At 38.9% G+C, this 24,911-nt stretch overlaps 1 protein-coding gene across 3 annotated transcripts in view; it reads left to right on the top strand.

Annotated features, from left to right (window-relative positions):
• LOC148817520 (rap1 GTPase-activating protein 1-like) overlaps positions 1 to 24,911 on the top strand; it is a 124,901-nt gene that overhangs the window by 8,913 nt on the left and 91,077 nt on the right. For 2 of the 3 annotated variants that reach the window (XM_088938236.1, XM_088938238.1), the window contains exon 1: positions 19,081 to 20,949. In XM_088938236.1, the coding sequence (XP_088794362.1) occupies positions 20,906 to 20,949 (44 nt within the window). In that variant the 5' untranslated portion in view covers positions 19,081 to 20,905. Of the gene's footprint in view, positions 1 to 16,341; positions 16,378 to 19,080; positions 20,950 to 24,911 lie in introns of those variants that run through there. The other variant, XM_088938233.1, reaches the window with a different exon arrangement.

The raw sequence follows: 24,911 nt of genomic DNA on the forward strand, positions 1-24,911 counted from the left end.
CTGAACTAGTGACGTTCTTCTGCAAATGTAAGATCTTTAGTTTTCCTTTTAAAAAATCTTAAGAATTACCATTTAAACGTAAACAATAAGAGCAGCTTTGGAAGGACACTTTTAAATGTTGCAGATACATTTACAGAATAAATGTATTAGTCATGCTGCAGAGAGTCCACAAAGACTAAAAATGCACATCTCCAAAAAATGTAGAAAAAAATCTCAATATGCCAAAATAATATGCATTGTGAGTAAATGAGTTTTGAATGATTAAATGAGGACTGTAATGCATATACACAATGATTAAATGTTTGCATACTTTGCATACAAAAGTGTTTATCAGAGCTAAAGCACTGCATCTTACAACAAAGATACTGTGCTAATTACATGCTTCTGTTTTAATTAAATGTATTATCCATTAAAGTCTAGAGAGGGACATAGCACTGTGTTTCAGGTTGTTCTAAATAATCTCAGAAGATATTTGTTCTTAAATTGTACTGTACTATACATATGACAAGTGTGCAAACATTTTCTTGAATTAAATATATTTAAATATCTTAAATATATTTCTTTACAGTCCCCTAAAACCAGAAACTATTTCACTTAGCATAGTCTGTGAACTCTAGTTTCTGATAATGCAGAAAAAATAAAAGGCTTTCATGGGAGAGTGAAAACTGTAGTACTGTTGTTGTCCATACATACTGTAAACCATCAGCTACAGGAAGTTCTGTTTCTGCAGTAAATATTAAAACTATAATAGTGTAAACTATTGAACAGCTTTTTTTATACCCGTCCAATTTGGAATTGCCTTTACCACCTTTACCACCTTTGTTGTCCTGATAATCATTTTGTTCTTCTCCCCATTGATGTGTGGGGAGCGTACTGGTGCACTTTGCATCATCCAGGTGGTGCTGCACATTGGTGGAGGTGGGGGGGAGTTTTACCTTTAAAGTGCTTTCAATAGATTGTTTTCAGATCCAGCTATCTGGCCAAGACTATGGCTCCCTCTCTGGACAGAAGGAGATGCAAAGACATGGTCTTCCTGGCACTCCTACCTGCAGAGTCATTCGCTGTTTGACACATTGCCAGGAGAAATACTGCACTGTGAAATCTTAAAAATCAGTATTTCACTATAGTTCACAACACTGCTGTAAGACGTAAAGAACACACAAGTACAATAATTACTGTGGAGTGAACAGACGTCTTTTTTCCATGACTCTGAGCCATGTGCGTTTAGTAAAGATCTTGTGCTTGCTCTCTGGCTTTGTCAGCTGGGGGATGACGTAGTCCTTTACTCCTCTCTGTGAGCATGTGGCTTTGTGGACACTGCCTGCTGTAGGATGCAGCCAAGCTCTGCAAAGTGTGGGGCTAGTTTCCTCCTTTGCCAACCCTGAAACCAGAAAAGCATGAATGAATCAGAAGAAAAGGACAATAAACAGAAAACCCTCTTCAGGTGTTAGATTAAGGGTTTATCTCAGAGAGCTTATCAGAGATTCCACCAGGTCATTTACCTCTAGGGATTGCTACAGCCTGCTGGTGCTGTGGCACATCTCCCATGAAAAGAGTCTTGCCGCCTGCTGTCACATGCCCAGATGTGCAGATATACCAGGCTCTTCTGAAAGCAAAATGTACTGATTTGTTCTATTATCCAGCCAGTAAGAGTAGCAGCAACAAGTATAGGGTGTGAGGTGAGATTATAAGTAAGCAATTAATGTAGGTACTTCATGTGGAGTTTGATGCTGTACATGGCAACTATCCTTGTTAGACTACCCAAGGAACACATTTAACCCAATTATTTTGCCTTACAAGTGAACCATGGCCGGAAAATCTGCCACTTACAGTAATGAAATAGCAGTGGCAGCAGTTTCAGGAGTGCTGCAGGTGTGTAGCGACTTTATACCTAAGATGATTTCGCAAAAATACAGCAGATTAGAAGCTAACCCCGAGTTAGTATTTACAGGTATATATATATCAGTAGACCGTATTCTCACCCAGCCCCATTCCACCTTAATTTGTTTGGTTTTCCTTACTGCAGGAATTAAGGACGATACTGAATATCGACAAAGATTTCACATTGCTGTACATCCCCCATGTTCTGTGCATGAGAGAATGCATTTCAGTGCTGTGTATTTATTTCATGTGAAATATGTAAGACTTTCATGATTTTGTAAGTGTTAACAAATACACATAATATTATTAATAGTAGTAACAGTAGCGTTAATGACAGTAGTTTTATTATCAGTAGTAGTGTTAGTATTATTGGATTCTACTTACAGTATCTAATAATTTAGATACTACTGTACGTATGTATGATTACTGTATATTAACTCCATTCAAATGTGGAGGATATGAATTCATTAGTGTTCTTAAATTTGTCAGCTGGAGTACTTCTGCAGATGCCAAAACTGGCTTGATAAACCCTGCAGGTCCAGTATAGTGTGTACTTAATACAAAGGTCAAGAGCATTTGTTATAAACCAGGGTGCTCAATTACAGTACATTAACTTTACCATAAATTTGAAGGTCGTAAATCAGCATTTTGCGATCAACATAACCAGCTCTTTTGTAGTCTGTTGCCTGTCCCCTCACACTCATTTACCCCAGGAGTCAGGATCACAGACACTGTGGGCAGGTCTGAATGAATTCCACTCTTGCCTGATCACACACAGAGAGCAGCCCTGCAGTGCCTCTCTCCTGTGCTTGCTGTGGGTGAGAGAGACACTGAACAGGCTTTCTAAATTTGCAGTCCTGTGGTTTTCCTTTCCTCCAAGCGGCTCCGATCACATCTGTTCTCACTTTCCCTTTCACCCCACTGGCAATTCAGAAAGTGCCTCCAGTGTAATTTTTACCTTTCCCATTCTGTTCTGGGTGACAGTAACCAGCAGAGCAATAAAACGTTTTGTATCTATTTTAGTTGGTTAAAGAATCGCTCCCATTTTAGAAACTCTGTGATTGATACATTTGATGTAAAAACTGTATTATAGTCTTCCAGTTCAATGCCAACTGTTCAAAAATTAAATTTATTTCCCGCTGCTATGTAATGTAACATATCCACTGTAGCACTAGCAGTGCCTCAAAGCAGCCACTGTTCTTCATGAAAATGGAACATGCCTGTGCTGTGCTTGCCACACACATTCAGATCATCATTGCATGTTTCTCTATGACATTCCTGTGGCCTTCTTCTCCAGACTTAAAGAACTCTAATAATTCCAGAGCCAAAGTTAATATTTTCTCAGTTCCTGTAATTATACAGATAAAATTAGCAAGGAGTGCTCAAATAATTTTGATTGAATAACCTTTGAAATGTACCACTACACTCTTCTTCCATTTAGCACTTTCCGCGGTCCAGTTTTTCCAACCAAGCATTGTCAATTCTTGGCAATGTAACTCTCTCTAGGGTGGGTGGCTTTTTGTGGTCAGCCTTCTCTTGGACTTGTCTGGCTTCCTCTGCTTGTTCCAAAATTAGCCTCAACATGGTCAAGCAGGTGCGAATCTCACGCTTCAGGAACAGCCCGGCAGGTGTTAGTTCTGTAACAGAAGGAGGATGGCTTTGATACGCGGTCAGGAGGTTTGCCAAGCAGTGCTGCAGCATCAACTTTGTCTTCATCCGTGTTACACCTTTGGCTGTTTGCAGGTGCACCGTGTGTGGCAGGGTGAGGGCTTGGGTGATGGGAGTATGCTTACTGTCATTGCTTCTGTGGGAGCGTTGTAAATCTAATGACAGAAATTTTGGGCTGATTTCAACATGAAGCCTGTAGGCTGTGAACAACATCCTCAAACTTTTGATTGTGTTTAATGTGGACTGTGAGAGGAAACTGGGACACCCATAAGGAACCCACATGTTACTAAGATGGACTCACCAGTAGTGGAGCCAGGTCGTCTTTAGCAACGGATCAAAGTTCTTTGGAGATCAACCTGATAGACAAGAGTGAGAATGCAGTAGTACAGATAGAATAGTATATATTAGTATAACCTGACCCACCTCACTTGCTGACCTTCCTATAGGATCATCATGACAACATACATTCTCAGGCTGCATATAAATATAGCTATCTATCTTCTGAAATGAGAATTTGATAGTTATGCCATGGATGTCCTGTTTGCCAAACTTCAGCCACGCTGGAAATTTAGGATAAGCTGGGATGACGTGTGACATCAAGGCCTTAGAGCCCAGTGAACATGCACATGTTTGTCCAGGCTGCATGAAAGGATTGGGACAGAATCTCACAAAACAGCATCTGCAACACGGTGCACAGCCTGTAGCACCAAGGTACAGCTTGTACTGGTACCTGTAGTGGTCACACACGTAACTAGCCTGTGACTCAGATAGTAGACTCCTGTTGATAATGTTAACAGGAAAATGATTTTACCTCAACCATGGCTATTAAAAAAAAATGTCAATGTACATCTGCTACTGAAAAACACTTCTCTCAATAAAAAGTCTGGATTTTCTGCAGCTGTAAGTGATGTGCAGTGTAGTTTCTCTAGGTCAGTCAATGATGGAGGGATTAAGAAAGTTCAAGGAGTCTGCTAATGGAAGGCATGGTGCATGCTTAATGGAAGCTTCTACTCCAGTCAATTACACATGGAGTTACGCCCTTCAGATAATCCCAGGAGTGATGGAGCAGAAGGGAGTCAGCAGAGGTCGGTGAAATTAGTAATTGTCAAGAGGTGCAGAAGGCCACCCATGATTCATTGATGGTCAGATGTGACTTTTAGATTCTGAATACAAAACAGCTGTTGCTTCATAAGAGTGACAGCTATTTGTAGGTGTAGCATCACGTCCTGTGAACATGAGAAGGGTTTCAAGCAAGTAATGCAATTCAGCCCCCAGAACTATAAAATTATCAGTGACATCGTTTGGAGAACCTGTTTTCTTTGATGTGATACTGAGGGATATGGGTTTATTTTGTCCATGTAATGCTGTTCAATATTGTGATTAAAGTTTCTATATAGTTTATTTTTTCAATAATGCAGTAAGTCAATATTCTCTCACTCTTTCACTCATCCATTTTTTTCAGATTCCTTCTGGTAGTTTGTTGTAAACAATGAGCAGCTGAAACACTGGATGGGATAATTCTGTGATGTGCAATTCCTTCTTTTCTCTTCTGTCGACCCAGGGATGGTCCAGAGTTAAAGACCTGTATAAACAAGAGATTTTATTGTTTTCAGGTTCAGAGTGATGTACAGTAACTATCTTATTTCTCCATCGGAAGCTTGAGGGCTTCAGGGCTTATTGAGCATGAACGGATCGTTCTTTGTCAGCTGCTTGCTTCTTTATCTTCAAATGGGTCTATTTTCCAACTCTGTTACTATTATAACACATGTTTACATCCTGCTGAGGAGGAAAAAGAGAGCCCTTTAACATGCAACAGGCTCTGAAGCAGCTTGGCATTTTCATAAGTAGCAAACAACAATGAATTGATATTGCAGTGTGGAGTACGTTTCAGGAAGTGATGCAGATGTTGTATGGGTGTTGTATGTTCCCACAGCCTTATCATTACAAGCATTCAATGTGGTTAGGCCATCTTTTCCCTGAGGAGTATGGAAGTGGATTATGTAGATCCCGTGATATTGACATGCCTAGATCTCATGGAGGAATGACATCACATTCTGCAAAATTCTTTGTGTAATCTGGGTTTTTGCTGTCCAACGCAGAGCCACAGTGTGTTATGTATTAGACCTCTAAGTGGAGATACTGTATATAACTCCCAATACTTCGGTGCTGTCTGATTAGTTTCAGTTATGTAGACATTTTTTAAGTGATGCCACTAATGTGTTTATTGAATGTTCTTTCAACATGACAGATGGTAATACAGATGCTATAGTGATTTTTATTAATTTTAGATGTACAGTAGGGTGCCAAAATTAATTGTAAGTCTGTTACTCTAAATTTACCTACTCGTTTCAAAGCCAGTGGGATCTCTCACATTTTGGAAGAAGTTTCTGTTCACAGAATGCACAATGTTTTACGAGAAAGAGGAAATGATTTGAAAGGAGCTTGTTCCGTAAATTCAAGAGTGCATTTTTTAAAAACCATGAGTAACCACCAAAATGGGAAGGGAACCACAGTACATGGGAAAAATCCTCTTTGCTTTTTTGAAAAATAATCCCATGTCTACAGCCTTCCCTTTTCTAGCACAACTGATTGATCTCTGTGAGATACATTTCACATAATTGTTTATTCAATTTAAGTTACAAAAGTTTACTGTAAATCTCTATATACTGTATCTCAACTTATGAGTCTGAAAATACTTTTTGTATTTAAATACTGTATATTTTTCAAGATCATCCAAATTATTTTTGCAAGCTAATTCTTTTTCCATACACCTAAATTACATTTGGGCAAAAAAGCCCTTGATGCAAACATTCAAAAGTTTTCAAAAGGTTTATGCATATACTTAATAACTTTTAAAAAGTTATTAAATGTTGTATGAACTTTAAAAAAGTGGAGTATTTTGGCATTCTCCTCCGGAAAAGGCAGAGTCTCTGTACTTTAGAGGAAAAAGACTCCAGGATAAATCATCTTGTGTGACCGTTAAGTCAGTGGTTGACTGATTTAATGGTTGATTGAGTACATTGATTAATTCAATATGACCACTCATTGTAAAGCAGCACGATTTGTCAGAGCCAACTGGTATGAGTGCGTCTGACACTCTGTGTTATTACAGGTGAGAATGCAGGAGTTCGCGTTTCCATAGTTAATTACCTGACATAAGGACATTCCTTCCAGATCCCTGGTTGTTGTTCAGGCCAGACCTTAGAGCTGTAGTCTTGGAGAGAGCAAGCATACGTGTCTGTTCTGTACTTCAGCTAGAGCACCTTTTAGTAGGGCTTTTCAAGACATTCTTGCAGTTGTTTTTCTCCCCTTTCTTATAAATACAGTAAAACGTAAGTACTGAAACTTTTTGTAATAAAAACATTCATCCATTTTCTAACTGCTTTATCCAATACAGGGTCATGGTGGAGCCAGAACCTATCCCAGTAAGCACTGGGCACAGGGTGGAAAACGCCCAGAACAGGGTGCCATTCTGTCTCTGGGCACACACAGATTCTCAAACACACAGTACCAATTTTCCCAGAAGCCAGTTAACTTATCAGTAGGTCTATGGAAATGCACATGGACAGGGGAAAAATATACAAACTCCACACAGATAGGACCCCAGAGATCGAACTCAGGGCCTCATTGCTGCAAGCCAGCAATGCTAACTACTGTGTGACATTGCCACCCTGTAGTACAAACAATCATTCTGAAATAAACTTGCTATACCACCAGAAAAACTCAAGTGGGGCCTAAGTGTTACAAAATGTATGTTATGGCTCATAGCATTAATAAATCTGTGAAATGTTCCCTGTGGGAAGACTTGCTGAACCATAAGGTACATTTTTTACACAAAATCATTTTACGTACTCAATGCTAAAAAGAGGTACTGTATAACAAAGCAGTGTGTATTTCGATACTTAATTTATTCAAAATAAAAGTTAGGACGTGTTGTCAACCATCAGAACTGTGTATTGCATTGAAAGGAATGGTCTGTTTTTGCTTTATTAGGGTAGCTTGCAAATGAGAGAGCCCAAATTATAGCAGAACCACTGTAAATAAGTTTTAATAAATAACAAAGATTTGGAGTCTAAGTCCTTGTTGTCTTTCTGCAAGTCTGTAATAATTACAGTAAATGACAGCCCACAGAATATATTTAACTAAAGGTTATTCATTGACCACAAAGCTTCACTGCTTTAGCTGATCATACTGACAGGTTTAAGTACTGTATGTTTTGCACATCTTCTGTTTTTGTTCTCTAACTTACTCACATGCTCTTGTAAAATGAATAATGACGTCTGCTGCAGAACAACAACAGACCCAGAATAACTTGGCAGATTTCTCTTGATCTTTCTAGTTTGGCTTCATTAGGGCTGTACTTTATTGTACTGTATAACACTAATGCTATAGTGTCCTGTGGAATTTATGCATTTTTTCCTGTTTCTTTTATTTCCTATGCAATTCTCTTATTGCATTTTTTATATTTTATTACATAACCATTATTTATTATATAACCTTTGTGTTTTTATCGTGCTGACTACCACTTCCAGTCGAAGTCTTCCTCAGCCTCAGCTTGTTCAATGTATACGAGGAGGATAGTTGTGAAGATTAAGAGCATCAGCCCTAAATACTGTACTATTAAGCATACAGTAGTTTAACATTTCCTCTCTGCTGTCCATATACTGGGGAAGGCTTTTCAATTGCCATTTTTGCAGGAATCACTGTACATCAGTGTGCCAGGGAGCCTTCTCAGCACTATAAACTGAAAGAATAATATGCTGCTTGGTAAGAAGGAAGTTAAATAGTATTGCATGGTACTGTGATTACAATAAACTGTTTCCTAACTAGCTGCTGTACATTTAATAGAATAATGAAAGGTAAGCAGAAGGAAAAGTCACCCTAACGAGACAGGAGGAAAGGTAATATATTAATAAAAATCTATTGGATATTACCATTTTTTTAACCTGTCACCACAAACACATTTGTTCAAATTTGCTGTGTTCCTGCTGTGATTTATGCATGCAGCCTCACAGTGCCATCTACTGCCTAAGGACAAGCTCCCCTCTCCAGGAGCAAGTACAGGGTTCAGGGCTGTGTTAAGACAAGCTCTCCTCTCCAGGAGCCAGTACAGGGTTCAGGGCTGTGTTAAGACAAGCTCCCCTCTCCAGGAGCAAGTACAGGGTTCAGGACTGTGTTAAGACAAGCTCTCATCTCCAGGAGTCAGAATAGTGTTCAGGCTGTGTTAAGACAAGCTCCCCTCTCCAGGAGCAAGTACAGGGTTCAGGGCTGTGTTAAGACAAGCTCTCCTCTCCAGGAGCCAGTACAGGGTTCAGGGCTGTGTTAAGACAAGCTCTCCTCTCCAGGAGCCAGTACAGGGTTCAGGCTGTGTTAAGACAAGCTCTCATCTCCAGGAGTCAGAATAGTGTTCAGGCTGTGTTAAGACAAGCTCCACTCTCCAGGAGCCAGCACTAAGCATTCTGCTAAGACAGATGTCCCGTCCATCTTTACTTTACTTTACTTTAATCTTTACTAGCTTATACATACTATTAATTCTCTTTTGTAAAAACATTTAATGTTATTGATAGCATAAACACCTTATAATTTATCTTATTTGTATTGTCTTAAGTATCTACATTTTCTTGCCAGTTTGAATGATTCATTTTATCTATAGTATCTAATTAAAAGCTATCAATTTTAATATGCTGTACTCATTTCAATTATTATGAAGGAATCCTTTGAATGGAAAAAACAAACAAACAACACATTTAGTCCTAAACTGTGTTAACAGTCATCTTGAATGAATTAGCTACAATTTTTTATACTACTTAAAGGAGGTTGTGGCATCTCCTGTCCAGGCCACTAACTGATTATATCTGAGCTTTTTTCATGGTTCCCCGCAGACAAATTATCACAAGAGATCTTATTCAGGGGGACATTAATTTCAAACAGCTCTGTCCATTAGTTGCCAAGCTACCGAAGATGAGACACTCCACACATCTTCTTGCATCAATTGCGGCAGTATTGCTCTGGTTGACTATAATTGATGCCATCTCTTTAGGGATACACGTCTATATCTTTCCTTTATTTAAACAAGCACGCAGTGTACAAATGTCAATTTGTATACATATTGAATCAGTCAGGTAGTGTAGTTTCTGAAGGTCTTCACACGTTTCTCCTAAGAAACGGGGGGCATTTTTTGCTTGATTTTATTTTGCCCTGATTGCTATTGTCAGCAATGTTGGAATGATAACATTAATGGAAAATTAAGGTCAGGCTGTAGGATCCAGGATCTCGGATTACTTTGCTTAGTGCTTATTTTTTATACTGCAGGAGCAAAACCTGTTGGAGATCACATTATTGATATGAAAATAATGAAATACCTAAGACCAGTACTTTTGTACTATTTATTCACCAGTCCCTAATGGAATTTCACTCTGCATTTGATAATGTTTGTGAATAGAGCAGAATTTATTTCATCAGTTGCCTGCAGTTGTACTGTATGTATGATGGGTACATAGTATTTGTGAAATACAGGCATATTTCATGGAGATGCAATGCTTTTTATCTGTTCAGTTCAACACTTTTTCATGCTTTTTTGGAGTGAAATCATTAATTTTCTGTTTAAAATCAATGTACTTTTTGTTTAATATTTTATTTAACTTAAATCAAGCACGAACTGTTTGACCTTTTACAATTTTAGCAGTGGATAAACTAAAGCCGGGTCTCTATTTCTGTAACTTGAATTTCAGGATGCTTTTTCTGAGATCAACAGCTCACAGATCAGGCAAGTAAGATTAAAGCAGTTGTTCCTGAGGGTTAACACTTTGTCAGACGTGTACTGTAAGTTGGAAATTTGCACTCTGCAGTTCAAAAAAGCAGGTTGGACCTAGTATAGTTAATTTAAAACGGTGAAGTTCTTTGCAGAAGTGAAATCATTAAAACATATCCATGCTCATAAACATGTTTTAGCTGTGCTGTACATCAACCACTGATTATGCATTTTCATATTGCTTGACCGGGGTTAACCATACATCCTGTGGAGCACAGTGGGTTGCTCGTGACCGACACAGATTGTTTCACACCAGCAAGACCTTCAGCCCTGGACGTGAAACCAATCTGAGTGCCAGCATAGGGAAATGCTTTTGAAATCAAGGGCTGCCACTCATTTCGGGGTCTTCTGGCTCAGAATGGCTTAAGGACAGTGTCAGGTGGAAGATTAATAAAGTCTCAGTTTCCTGTCAGCAGGCCAACAAAGTCCTTATGGTAATAAACCAAAACAAAAGCCTAATTTCTTATCAGAGACCTTATTACACTTTAATAAACTGTTCCCTACCTGCAAATGAGACAGGACTAGTCCTTAAAACAATCAAATAATAATTGTTTAAATAGAACTCTTTTAGTCACTTACTGTATCTTTTATCCCTTTCTACTGGTCATCCAGGTGTAGGCCCCAACCCCAGCCCCTCCCCCTGTTTACCAGATGAGCCAAAATGGCTGCCATCTACAGGGACACTTCAGCTATACAGTCCATTCAGGAGTAAAGATTTCTTCCCAGCCAGAAATAAAACTGAACAGTGGATACTTACCAAATTTTAATTGTCCAGCAGTGTATTTATCAGAATAAATACACTTAACACCAACAAATGTTTATCAGAAAAGGGCTATAAGTATGATAAAAACCCTTCTTATTTCTATCTTTTAGAGGGGCCTAGTTGCGGTTTATATTGTAGCCTCACAAAGAGGGGGAAAAAGCACTGACAGATGGACACTAGTCTGCTGGCTAGGAGCACAAGGATTTAGATTACTTGCTCCCTAGACTGTGGAAATATACTCTTCAGAAACTTCAGAAATGGAGAACCCTGAAAGAGCACAGAGATCATTCAAATGCAGTCTCAGTGATGAAGCCACAGTCTAGAAAATGGGGTAATGCTGTCTGAATTTCAATTGCTTTCGTCTCTGTGTAAATTCAGTAGTAGTAAAACATTTCTGCACCTTGGAGTGCTATCATGCATGAAAAAAACACAAAATGAAGCAAATTGGACTGTTTACTTTCTTCTCATCTGTATGTATTACATTCATCTCAGGATTGTTTCTGCCGCTGAAAAGGTAAACCTCATAACCCCGCACCCTTCTTCATTTAAATGCACATAAATTTGCAGAGTGCGTAATGGCAAGACTCAGCAGCTACATAATCCCTCCATGTTGCTGCTTATCCAGCCAGCAAATATAACTGCATAGGAAACGAGGATTCAGAACTTTCCTGACTATAGATGCGTCTGTGTGTACTGCTCACGTACCCAAAGAGAAGCAAGGGACTGAATAATGAAAAGGAAATTGAAATATGTCATAAATTGTATTGTATTGTATTTAGAGTTTTCACTTTGTACTTGTTTTCTCCCCAGTTTGATACTAAAGAATATTTCCTCTATTTTTGCTGTTTTTATTTTTAGAATCACCAATTATTTGTGTAGCCTCCGGTTTGAAATATCCAACTATGAATCATAATGTTTTAGCAGTTTCCTGCCATCCTGGTCTCACTCTTTTCTTTCCAATAACTGAAATGCATAGCTAAAAACAATTGAGATGCTTCTTCAACCAGCTGAAACGTAGTCTGGCAAATTTGTTTGTAAAGTATCCTTTAACACTGGAAATATATGCCCTATCTGTTTTGCTCTGTGTTCACAAATATTTCACAAGCATACACCCCAATATCCACAATACATTCTGATACATGTCAGGTGAAATGAAATACAGTACAAGTCAGGGCCTTTAAATCATAAGCTGTGCTCTAATTAACATTACTCAGTCATTCAAGTATCCCTTTGGGCAAAATCACATAGAGTGAAATGAGGAGACATGTATTGTCAACACAGATATAGGGAAAACCGCTTGCAAAGATACAATTATGTATGTCTGCAGAATTTTTAGTGTATCATCAGCTTAGGTCTCTTAACCAAAGAAACCTAGTGCATTTTTTTTTATACTCCTAAACAACAAATAATGAAAATCACTCTTAGGAAGATACAGTACAAATACAATTGTTCATTTGCAACAGGAAAACAACTAATCTTACATCCTGGGATTTATAATTATAAATGCTAATTGCTTCAGCCACAATTTGAATTCCTTGAAAGTATTTACTGTATACTGAAGCATGAGACATGTCCAGTATGGATTCATACACCACCCATTGGCTTAGAAGACAAGCGCAATAACTCATCATCAAAAGGACTGGGCCTATTGGCACAACAGAAGAACACTTAAGTGTTTTATTTAATGAATACCATACCATATGAAATTGGTCCCTGATGGAATGGACTGAAACTCCTGAAGCAGTAAATGTGAGATGCAAAGGGCATGTGTGGTTTGTGACTGAGACATGCACATTAAATGGCTGCTCCTGAATGTTTCGCTGTAGCCTCTCAAAAGAGTTTTCCTTTTAATTTGTCAAAACGTACTGAAAGTGTTGTGAAGCAAGTAGTGTCAGTTCACAGCTGAAGTGCTTAAAGGATTGCAAATTGAACTGAAATGCCATTGAATTTCCTGAGACCCAGTGCACAGTGGTCATGAGCTGTTGTAGACCTGAATGTCACATTAATTAGGAGCAGCTGCAAATTATCTACCTAGGGCTACTGAAACAAAAGGTAAAGTTGATTTAAATGAGGTTTTGCTTCATGCTGCCTTAATCTCCTAGGATATAATTTTCTCATCATTACTCCAGACTCAAGCGAATTGGTGGATGTGTTTTGCTAAGTAGCAAAAGTAGCCTAATGCAAAGCTGGGAAAATTAGCTGTCTTGGGGCCAGTTTTAACATGGAAACCGCCAATCCCGCACTCAATTATGAATTGCGCATAACAGGAAGGTATAAAACAGGACACAATCAAACTGTCACCTGTCAGAAGGGCTGGAATTCTAAAGAGGTCAAGTTGTTCTCTAAAGATGAGAGCAGCAAGACTATATTCTTTTTTAAAATTAATTAAATTCCATCCATTTTCCAGCACCTTATTTCCAAAATCAAAAATGCTGTTGAGGGAAATCTCAGACTTGGATGTAAAACCTGAATACATCTATTTTTTATTTCAAATACGCAGTCTGTTATTGTTTTTATGGAAGACTGCCTCTCTCAATGTGGAAATACCGCCCTCAGTTGGAAGCTAACAAATCAGTCACATGGGAGTGGAAATTAAATCTGAGAGCCACTTCCTTTCACAAAGGGTTGTAAGACAATGGGTGGACTATCCAGCTACTGTACCTGTTTGACTTTGCTTCCATGCTTCTACAGAATCCTGTAAGAAATGGCTAAACTGAATTCCTAAATCATTACTTCTCTAGCCACCAGATGTGCAAAATGGTCCATTATGGTTTCTGGTGTTATTTTTGCTAGTTAGTTGCATGCCAGCCTGGTTCTGCGGCTCTCCCAGGCATCCGCAGAAATAGAAATGAGAGAGAGCTGTGCACTGCTGTCTGGCACTTGTCGACCTCCACTCTCCTTGACTAGAGATGCTGCGCTGCACTCTAAACAGAAACATGAATATAATCATCCCTGTGCCCCCTAGGAATTCACAAGGCTGAGGGCACTAAGGTTGTGAATTAAATAGGATGGAGGGCATATTCTGAAACTGATCTAAAGATATTACTGTATACACAGGTGGCGCAGTGGTTAGCATTCCGGTCTCTCAGTGCTGGGGCCCAGGATTCAGTTCTGGACCTGGGACACTATCTGTGTGGAGTTTGTATGTTCTGCTCATATTCGCCTAGGTTTCCACTGGGTGCTCAGTTTTCCTCCCGCAGTCTAAAGATACGCTTGGTAGGTTAACTGGCTTCTGTAAATTGGCCCCTTGTGTGAACGTGTGTCTGTGTGCCCTGTGATGGACTGGCATCCCATCCAGGGTGTATCCTGCCTGTGTTTCCTTGCAGCCTGTGCTTCACAGGATAGGCTCTGGGCCACCATGACCCTGAATTGGATAAGCAGTTGACTTAAGTGATGAGATGAGATATTATATGCAACTGGACACAGACCTTTTGTTGTAGCCGATTCCCTGTCAGTGTCTAAAAGACTGTTCTGTGTGTTGAAGTGTGAAGTGAAAATAGATTACTTATAGCTTAGAAGGCTAATCGTTTTGTTTTATAATTTGTCTTTTGGTTATTGGGTTCAGTATTTAAGTCTGTACAGTTATCATGTTTTTGTTGATGTACGGTTTCTCTAATGATTTCATGAATGGATTAGTTTCTGTGTGTCACTTGCGGGACTGATTATGGCAGTGGAGCCTACAGTATACTGTACATCTCTGACTATAAAGTGTTGGGAGGTTAGAAGTTCAGTGATGTTTTTCCACTCTTTAAAAATACTGTATAGTTGGTCTTTCTGCTGGACTGGTTTCTTTTTCACATGCACAAATTCATTCACTTCTCCACATGCATTCACAGATATGCTATAAGGAGTAGCTGCCGTATTCTTAATCTTGCACTGTTGTACCTGAGTGAATGGGCTTCGCCCTTGGCTGGGTGGAAATAATGTCCTCACAGCACTTGTGGGCATACTTGTTCGGAAATACAGAGGTAAGGAAATGGATTTAAAAAAGCATTAGTGGCTATCCGTGTTGTGCATTCTTCTTAGCGTTGCCTTGGAAACCGTTCGAGTGATCTGTCCAGGAAATCAGGGAATAAATTGACGTTAAACAGCAGCATCACAGTGCAGACAGGTAGAGCCCAGGTGGTGGGAGACAGCAGGTCCAGTTCTCGCCAGTTTGCACACGCTAAGGGAAGTGAAGTCTGAATTGCCAAGCAGAGCACAGAGAGTGGCCGAGCTCTGGGAGGAATCAGGGCAGTGGTCACTCAGGGTGAAGAGCAGCAGACGGTCAGGAAGCGCCACAGATGCCAATTAGCCTCTCCTCAGGTAGGAAGGAAGTGGTGTCCAGGGCACAGGTTGGAGTGCCGGTGTCCCTTCACATAACTGTCTGGTATCCAGGCAAAACAGATGGAGCTCTCGGTGAGTTATCAGAAGAGCTGAGGGGTACTTCTTCTCTAATTTTAGAGGCGGTTTGGTTTCCCACAATTGCGCTGGTGGGTTTTATGTTCCGTTCTGTGGCAAAGGAAAGAACAACAGAAAGCAAAAACATGCTGATAATGCATTTTCATCGACTGATGCTTAACTTCCAACTCTTTTTTTATTACCATACCCAGGCTGTGATATGTTTATTAAAGACCTAAAGACCCGTAAAAAAGATTATACTTCTAGACATCTTTTGTCTAAACAGAATGTAAACATACTCTACTGTATGTGAATCTTTTACATGAATTATTCATTTAAAGTGGTGACTTTTCATTTCTTAATAAAACAAACATTAAAATCAGTCCCCGAAACTTCAATTGTACAATTGTAATTGTAAGGACTATGTTAGTTTTGGATTTTGTACAGGACTTGCTTTGGAAATCTTTTACTGTGTTTTAGACTGTATGCTGTGAGCTGTTTTAACTGGAATTTTATATGCATGAGGTTTTAAAATCCTGTGTATCTGCTTATTTGTGGAAATAAGGTTATTTTCTTTCTTATAGAGGTACAGTACTGTTAGCATTTTATGATAGTCATTGACATTTTGTGTTAAACGATTGAGTGCTATAACACTTCTTATTCTTTTGTGTTTTGTTTCCAAAAATATGAACCCAACATTATCCTGCATATGAAAATATTCTTACACTTCTTTTATTTCATCAAAAAGTGTCAGTATGAGAAACAATTCAGCAGAAACAGTGTTTGAGGGGAATATGATTTAATGTAAACAGCCTTGTCTCTCTTCTTGTCTTTTCAGAGTTGACAAGTCCTTTTCCAAGGCAAGAAGTATCTGGTGAGTGCCTTCTGCAGTCTGTTGACCTCAATCATTAAGATGAAAGTAACATGATTTACAAATATTTGTTCATATGGCTTCAATTTGTGAAAAATTGCAATTGAGATTTTTATATACTGTATATTAAAATCAGTGCTCCTCTCTCCTGATCCCGCACAGCCCTGTTAGTGTTAATAGAGATATCTAGTCCCCCAATGAGTAAAAGTAAGAAAGCTGTGGTAATTAAAGCCAAGTAATTACTAAAAGGACTAGATGGTCGTTAATTAAATTAAGTCATTAGGCAGTCACGTTGGAATGAAAAATGGCAGTTCCTGTAGCTCTTCAGGACCAGCAGTGAGGTTCGCTGATTAAAATCATTGTTAATGGTACTGTATGTTCATATCTCCAATGTCAGGATATTCTAAGATGCGTATTATCTTTTTTCATTGTAAATGTTGGTGAAATGAATTGGAAAAAGTACTGTACATACAGTGTTGGAGAAAACTCTCAGGTTCTCTTTACTCAGGTAAGGAGATTGACAAACAGAGATATTTTATTCAATCAGCTGAAGGGGAGCATAGCACAGAGTCAGGGTTTCCCCTAGCACTCAGTAAATATACTTGCTTAACTGAAGTTACACTTTCCCTTTTATACATTAAATGTAGGTGAGACTTTAACATATCAAAGGAGCACACAGGGCACAAGACACTGTCATAAGTCTTTCAAACACAAAGAAAACGACAGGAACATGCCATTTGGCATCCTGCAATCTGTTTTATTTCTCTGATTAAACACACGGCTATGAAAAATCACAAACTTTAGTTTGCAGAAAGACGCCAATTTCTCTTAGGTGCGCATAGTCACTGTCTTGACCCTTCTCAAGAGTTCCTCTCACTCAGTCTTAACTGCTGTATCACACGTCAACTCAGCCTGCTGTTTGGTAATTCTGGGATTTTGAGGTTGTATTACTGTAACGCTACGATCGTTCGCTTAACTGAGGTAATGAAAGCAAAGATCTGCATCTCAGTGTTCTTTCAGTGTTATACTGTATGTATGGCAGAGCTTGGAAATACCAGTACTTGTGGACTTCCATTGCAATTGAAACAACATGAGCTCACGTCTTACACAATCTTGTTTTGTTCTTTTTCAATGAGTGAAACACTTTATGGTGCTTATTTTCAATGTGAAGATAGACATTTTCTTTCAGCTGTTGGTACCTATTGGATTTCTTTCATTTTTGAGTGAGTTATTTTAAACATATGGACACTTATTTTACTGTTTACTTTAATCGAAAAAAATTGGTCTATTGCAAAAGTAATAGGCACCAACACAGTTCTAACCAAAACTGGACTAAGCTTATCTCACAATCACTGGAGGGGATATTGAGAATGGAGTGAGTTGGAATGAACGAATTTTAGCAGGGCCCCACATGTTGGTTTTAAACCAATAAAAACATGCATGCTGACAATATTTAACTCCACCTTTCAGACAAAACTGTTTCACAAAGTTGGTAATACTAAGTCTGTAAAATATGAGCTGCAAAAGAAGGTTGTACAGTTATAAATAGTAGCTGCTTTGTGCAGCCTGTTTTCTTTTCATTTCCTTCTTGAAGCACAAGACTGATCTCAAGTCTGCCTGAGAGGCTTTGAATCAAATAGTCTTGCTTTCACAGTTTTGGTTGCTAAACAGATATAGGGATTCTCTGTTTTAAGCAAGATTATTCAGTAGTACATTAAATGTCAAGGTTGTTGTCAAATGTCAAGTTTTTGTTGGTAACTACCTGTATCTTTTCTAACTTTACCAAATATTTGTTCATCCTAATACACATCCTAAGACATAGGCTGCTAGTGTGCATTTCTGCTATTCTGTAGATGTCTGTAGAGTTGCGTAAATAAAAATGACTAAAATCCAGTATTTTTTTGGTAAAAGTAAAAGATTTTGCTTTGAATATTTTGTATGGTTTCCAAATTTTGGCACCTGATAATGATAAAACGATAAGATAAAAATGAAATATACTGTAGTATAACATCGTAACAACAGAAAATGATCTTCTCAAACAGTGAGATTCACTTTACACTTCAAAACAATGATAAAAACTAATAAAATCTAAACTCAAATTATTAGTATGAGGAATATCATTGTCCTAAAATATTCTGATTTCCTGTCATTTCTGGTCTGTTTTCAAAGTTTATTAGTCTGCATGAAGCGCATTTAGTAAATTTTCCTAATCATTCTTATAAGTTGTGGGCTTTCTGGATTTTTATAATTGCAAATGTTGTGGTTTGAGATGCAAAACTAGGCTGCTGAAAGTTCCGAACTCGTGTTGGCCAGTGGTGCTTCATAGTCTCACCAATATCTGGTCAGAAACTGCAGCCTTGCTCGGCAATCTTTTGTCTAAGGCTTCACGGTTTATGGAGTATTCCTTCTCACTGTTTTCCCCAAATGTCTGGGATCTGCAAATCGCTGCACTTAATATGAGAAAGCAGAAAAGGGGAGTGAGTGAAACAGCTCATATAAGAAGGAGAGATGGAAAGAAATGGGCAGGAAGGAGCACTCAGGGACACTGTGCATACTCTGCTGAATCCCGTTCTGTTGCCAAGGCAACTGTTAACAATATTGCACAGCCTTGCAGTGTAGTTGTCGTGTGTGAGCTGCCGTATGCAGGTACAGTTTGCAGTTTCCTGTGTGTCCAATAGCTGCAGAGAGCCTCTCTGGCTCAGCAGTCAGGAAGCAGAACCTCTCCAGTTCTACAGATGGATGACCGCGATTCACAGAGGTCAGGCTGGCTGGGCCGTGCTTCGGTGTGATGTATGAGGTGAACTGGCCTGTTTTAAAAAAAAAAAAACACCTGGCAGCGATGCTCGCAATCAATCCCGCAGCCCGATCAGAAGAAAAACAGTCTGCCGCCGCAGAAGAAAAGTTGACAGGACTGAAGAAGAAACTGCTTGTCGCCAGAGGCCTGGATACTGAAGAGTCCCACTGGCTGTGGAAACGTTTCCCTTCTTGGATTTGGCAGCAGTCTGGATCCGATGGGATGTAATGCACTGTATGATCTGATGCTGTCTTTTGAAAATAAAAAAGGGGTTTGCGCGGAGGCAAGATTTATAACCAAACACACGAAGGGAGAGGTCAGGAAGACCTGAAATTCTGACTGAAATGCGGTTTTCTGTCAGGAGAGGTTGGGCTGCGACGACCAAAGTCAGTGTTCTTGTGATCGTCATGTTAATGATCTCATTAGCATTTGTGGAGTGCAGCCTGGCTTGACTGTAGCCGGCCAAATTCTGAGTGGTTTCAGTGTACCGCAGGAGAAGAGTAGCATACCATCACATTTTACTCATAAAATTTAATAGAAATCAGCAGGAACCTGAAAGAATTGAACTAGACAAATACAAGTTATGCCTCGTTCAGTGCTTTATGCACAAGAGAGACTGAGCTGGTAAGAGGTATTAGTATTGCATAGCAGAAGACAACAAATTATAAGTTTGCAAATCTGCTCCCTATTACTACTGCAGTATATGCCTTAGAGATAAAGCCATAGATTATGGCGTATTTCTGATTAGAATCTATGAATAGAGCTGACCTCTTCAGTGACTTTTTGAGGGAAATAGTCATAGGAGAAGCAGGTGCCTGTAAATCTAAAACAGCAGGGGCTATAGCCACAGTAAATCATATTGAGTTGATTAGTGACGCAGGCATTAAGGTAAGGCTGGGGCTGTGGAAAAGAATTTTATTCTGCTGCAGAGCACAATGAACTAAAATGATTATATATAAATCAATAGCGTTGGATTGAGTTTCTTGAAAGTTTGTTTTTTTTTCCTGCTAGGAAGCGCTAAGTGCTGCAGGCATCAGCGACCTGATGATTATTCAAATCCCTGGCTCATTTCTATTGATCAGCGGTTAAGGTTCTGCCTTTCTTTGCTTGAAACAAGGTTTTCTCAGCACGCAGCGCATCTATCACGCTGAATGTCTGTGTGTTTTTTTGGAAGGGAACCTCTTTTCATGTCCTGTTTCCGTCTGTGTCCTTCACCCGCACCAAGCAGGAATCAATCGTGCAACATGGCCTGATAAATATTTTAACAAGCTGCGCTTCCTCCGCTGGTATTCATCACTGAAACAGCATTTATAAACAGGGCTGTCTCCCATAAATTCCACTTCTTGACAACGTTTTATGCCAATACGGACATAGTGGAACGAGGTCTTCCTTCTGTCGTTGGTGTTGTTGTTTTTTTCTTGAAAAGAGGCAAATTAGTTTTCTTGTGTCCTAAAATTCACAGACTTCTGTGGGACCAGTAAAAATGATTTATAATAAGGTGATAGTATACTAAATGCATTAGGCCAAGACAGAAGCCTCATATTTTCCTGAAGATGAACGCTGGCCTGACAATCACTGCAGCAAAGAGGCAGGCTGCAGCAAGAGACCTCTTTTAATAAGCAGCGTTTGTCTTGGTGAACCCATCTGAGGTGTCTCTCCGATACAGAAAGAGAAAGCAGTCTTCTGGGCTGATCCGAGACTTTTCACAGGACAAATACAGTAGAAGTGTCTTTCAACATGCCTTGTTCTCCTTTTCGAATTGGCCGACCCAAAAAATTCTGGTGAGTCCAATTTCCGCTTAAAAATCAAATTGTAAGATTAATTTGAAATACTCGTGGGTTTGGTTCATATGCGATATGAGCTGCTTAGAGACATTCTGTCAGTTTTGTGTATCATTTAATATGGCAACACATCCTCGTTTATCTCTTAAAGGGATAGGCTCCATAACCTTCTACAGAACATTGAAAGTTTTGTCTATATACTGTAACTCTTTTCATTAGATGGGTTAGTTTCTTTTGCCATCCCATGTCAAGTTTTTGCTTTTAATAAAGTATGTAGTATATAACTAATGTGATTCTTTAGGTTCCTTATTGAAGTTGCTTTTTATGTTCTCTGTTCGCTGGGGTTTGCCACTACGGTGCTCTGCAAACCTTTCCAGCTCGCAGCACGGCTTTCAAGTCCCAAACCTTCTGGGGCAAACCAACTGTCTATTAAAAAAATAGACTACAATCGTAATGACAAATACAGTATTTGACTGGAATTTCAAGGGAAATGTCGGCTTGTTTCAGTGAACATAAGTGTTTTCTGTGTGGTCCAATGCAGGAAAGACCTCCACATATTCCCAGTCAAAGCCTTTTAACATGATTTTTCTATATCCATGGCACACCTAATGAACACCAGTGCACCATGGCACACAGTTAGAGAACTGTTCGAAGACATATTGACAGTAAAGGCAAATGTAACCTACATTTACTGTAATTGAACTTACAGTAATTGCATATGCAGGAATTCCAAATTGATCTCTTAACAAAAGTAAAAAATTTGATGTTGTGGGTTTTGAGAAAATCACCTCTGCAATCATGGTATGGAGTCTCCCCCCATCAAGCGTGTACTGTACTGTATTGTGTTGTCAGGTATCTTTGGTTTTGGGTTAATTGGAAGGGGGAGCTTGGTATTTAAAAGTGTATACAGTGGAGTGTATCAAGGTTGGTTGAGAGTTGAATAAGGAAGGAATTACACCATGAGTATTTTTGCTTTAAGGAGAGATTGTGGATGAGTATTTTCATTTATGAGGAAGGATTGGTTTGTTTTTGTCAACTTGCCACCCATCCTCCCACTATATTGCCTTTTACCTCCACACTGTGTTTAATTTTCATTTTGAAATATTAAGCTTTGTTTATTAATTTTTACTCTGTAAATAAAGCCTCTTACACTGAAGCACTGGGGACAGTGTAGCATAGTGGGTAAGGCTATGGCTTCATACCTGTCTATTGGTGAGGCAGGGGTTCGAGACCCTGCTGCAGACACTTGTTGTACCTTGAGTGAGGAACTTTACCCCAGTAGCTCCAGTCCAACGTGCTGTATACTGTAAGTGGGGACCAGCATTGCTGGGAACAATCACTGTAGTGCACCTGTGTCCCATCCAGGGAGCAGAATCATCTCTTTCCCCTTAAAACCACAGAAACCAAGAAAAGCTTTGGCCTCGCGAGCCACTGTAGCTCAAATATGGAAATTACCTACCTACCCTGAGATTTGATTTCTGCTACAGCCACCACACTACAAAAAAGTTACCACTGACAAACCACTACAGCACTGCACTGAAGGATATACTGTAGGTTGGTTAGTATACTACTAATGGGAACGTGTGTAGTCTGACAGGTAAGTACTGTGGTTCTCACAAAACATCAATGATAAGACTACAGTACTTTAAGAAAAGCACATTATACCAGTACAATGGACTGAGGTCCTTATATCCTGGATTGTATATCACACCACTCATATTCTTGGCTACAGCAGTGGCTTCGGAGGGTGTATGCTCAGGAAACAGACTGCTGTGCAAGAATACGTTTGGTATCAGAAAATCTAGGTACAAGATATGTTATTTAAACTGTCCTGTGTCTGAACCAAACATTGCTGACAAATTATAAAATCCTGTTTGCAAAGTTCTATAACATCTGTTAGCTCTAACTAAAGGCTATAATAGCTGTTGCTGCACCTGATCAATGTACTGTAACTTTCTTGATGAGAATTGAGCAGACTGTCTAGATTGTAGGTAATGTATGATGAATTGCTGGAGCAGAGCATTAAAGAATATTAATAATGTTATTAGGGACTGAAAATCTGTGAGAGCTTCGCTTAATTTACAACATTCAACAAATGTTTTGCAAATGCAAAGTTATGAATACTTTCAGAAGCACTCTGCAGGTGGAGTGTCACAAGGCTTGACTCTAGCTTGTTTTATGTATAGAGCATTCAAGAATATAATAATGCTTTTAGGCATTAAAAATCTGTGGGGGCTGGCTTCATTAAGAACATCTCACCACATGTTCTGTAAATTAGAAGCTATGAATATTTTCAGGAGCAAAGTTTTGTAAAGAAGACTCCTATCAAGAAATTAAATATTCTTTTGTAAATTCGTATGTTCATCTTTACACAGCAGGTTTATAGAGTAATTCACTGTATACTGTTTTGTAAAATTGCCATTTGTTGCTGTTAACACCCTGTGTGCAAAATTAAGTCTACTAAAGTCTAAATGTTTGTAAACAGCCTAAGAAACAGATCTTACTCTACTCTTTTTTATATTGTTTTACTTTTTGACTTTTTGAATGACATGAATAGACTTGTGTAGTACTGTATATATTTTCTTACCCAGTAATTCACTGGGACCTGTTGCCCATTTTCAAGTTAGAGCATTAATTGCAGCGTCTCTCCCTTTTCCTCTGATCGAGTTTATCTGGCCTTACTTTCCTGCAAAGTTTAATTTTTGTGTCCTTCCCAGCCACTACAGCTTTTCCCTAAAATATAAATCAGCTGATCATGGTAATTAGTTTTGATATCTATGTGGGCACTCTTTCACAGTGTGGAGTCTAGCATATTTCTGTTTTTGATGTTCTCCTTCCCTGTGGCCTGGGCCTTGTCTGAAGCTTCTTTGCAACACAATCCAAAGCAGTATGTCATAGTTTTCCCTCATTGCTTGATGTGACAGGAAGCTGGCTGGAAATAAGCACGTCATTTTCATGAACCCTAAAGCACTATGAATTCACTTTGTACTCTGCATCATCATATGCATGTTCCGAAGGCTTTGCACACTGTAAAGGGCTGCCCAGCTTCAGCTGACACTAAACCAGGGATTTCAGTCTTATCCTTGTCTATATGACCCCAGTCATCAATCCAGCTGAGCCCATAAAACGTAACCAATAATTTCATTACCTAGATGTTTCTAATCATTTGCACCTACTTAATGTTGCAGATAGACTTGTGGACACACTGCTGAAATGTAATAGTTTTAAAACTCTTACTATTTTAGAGCTTGGATCAATAAATTGTAATTGTTAATTAAATTATAAATTCAATAAAGACATTGATTATGCACCTTAATTGAGAGCTACAACAAAAACCTACAAACACTGAGATCAGCTGGGCCAGGATTGGAAAAATATTATCTAAGTACTTGAGAATAAGGTTAGTTAAATTAGTTAATGGAATAATTATTTCTGTTAAGTAGTTCAGACCTTGAGTGCATTGAAATCAAGGACTTGATTTGTGGTCCATTGAACTAAACAAACATTTGGGTAAGTGACTTGATTGATCCTGATTTATACCTAGATCTGTGCTGAATATCAGCATACAGTACCGATGATATCATACCATCAATAGTCACTGGTGAAAGTGAACTGATGAAGTCAGTGCCTGACATGGTAAAATAAGGTGCAAAAGGTGCTGTCTGGAGGAGCAGTATTTATGAAAATATTTACAAAATCCATTTCATGTTAATGTGAATTTTATTACCAGGATTGAATGTCAATTACAAAATAAATGTAATTGAAGATACAGTATGCCAAAAAGAAATTTTGTATTATACTCTAATAAGGATAATATGAGACATGACAGATCTTTCTCAGTTGGCATCAGTAGCAGTTTTATCTGTTGGTATCATATCATTAGCAATCAGGGTACATTTGTAATCTCTTTCAATTACAGCCAATTAGCATCTTTAATTAACTAACTCTTTGTCAATTGACGA

The sequence above is a fragment of the Atractosteus spatula genome, chromosome 20 (assembly GCF_055471065.1).
Source record: "Atractosteus spatula isolate fAtrSpa1 chromosome 20, fAtrSpa1.hap1, whole genome shotgun sequence".
Classification (NCBI taxonomy): Eukaryota; Metazoa; Chordata; class Actinopteri; order Semionotiformes; family Lepisosteidae; genus Atractosteus; species Atractosteus spatula.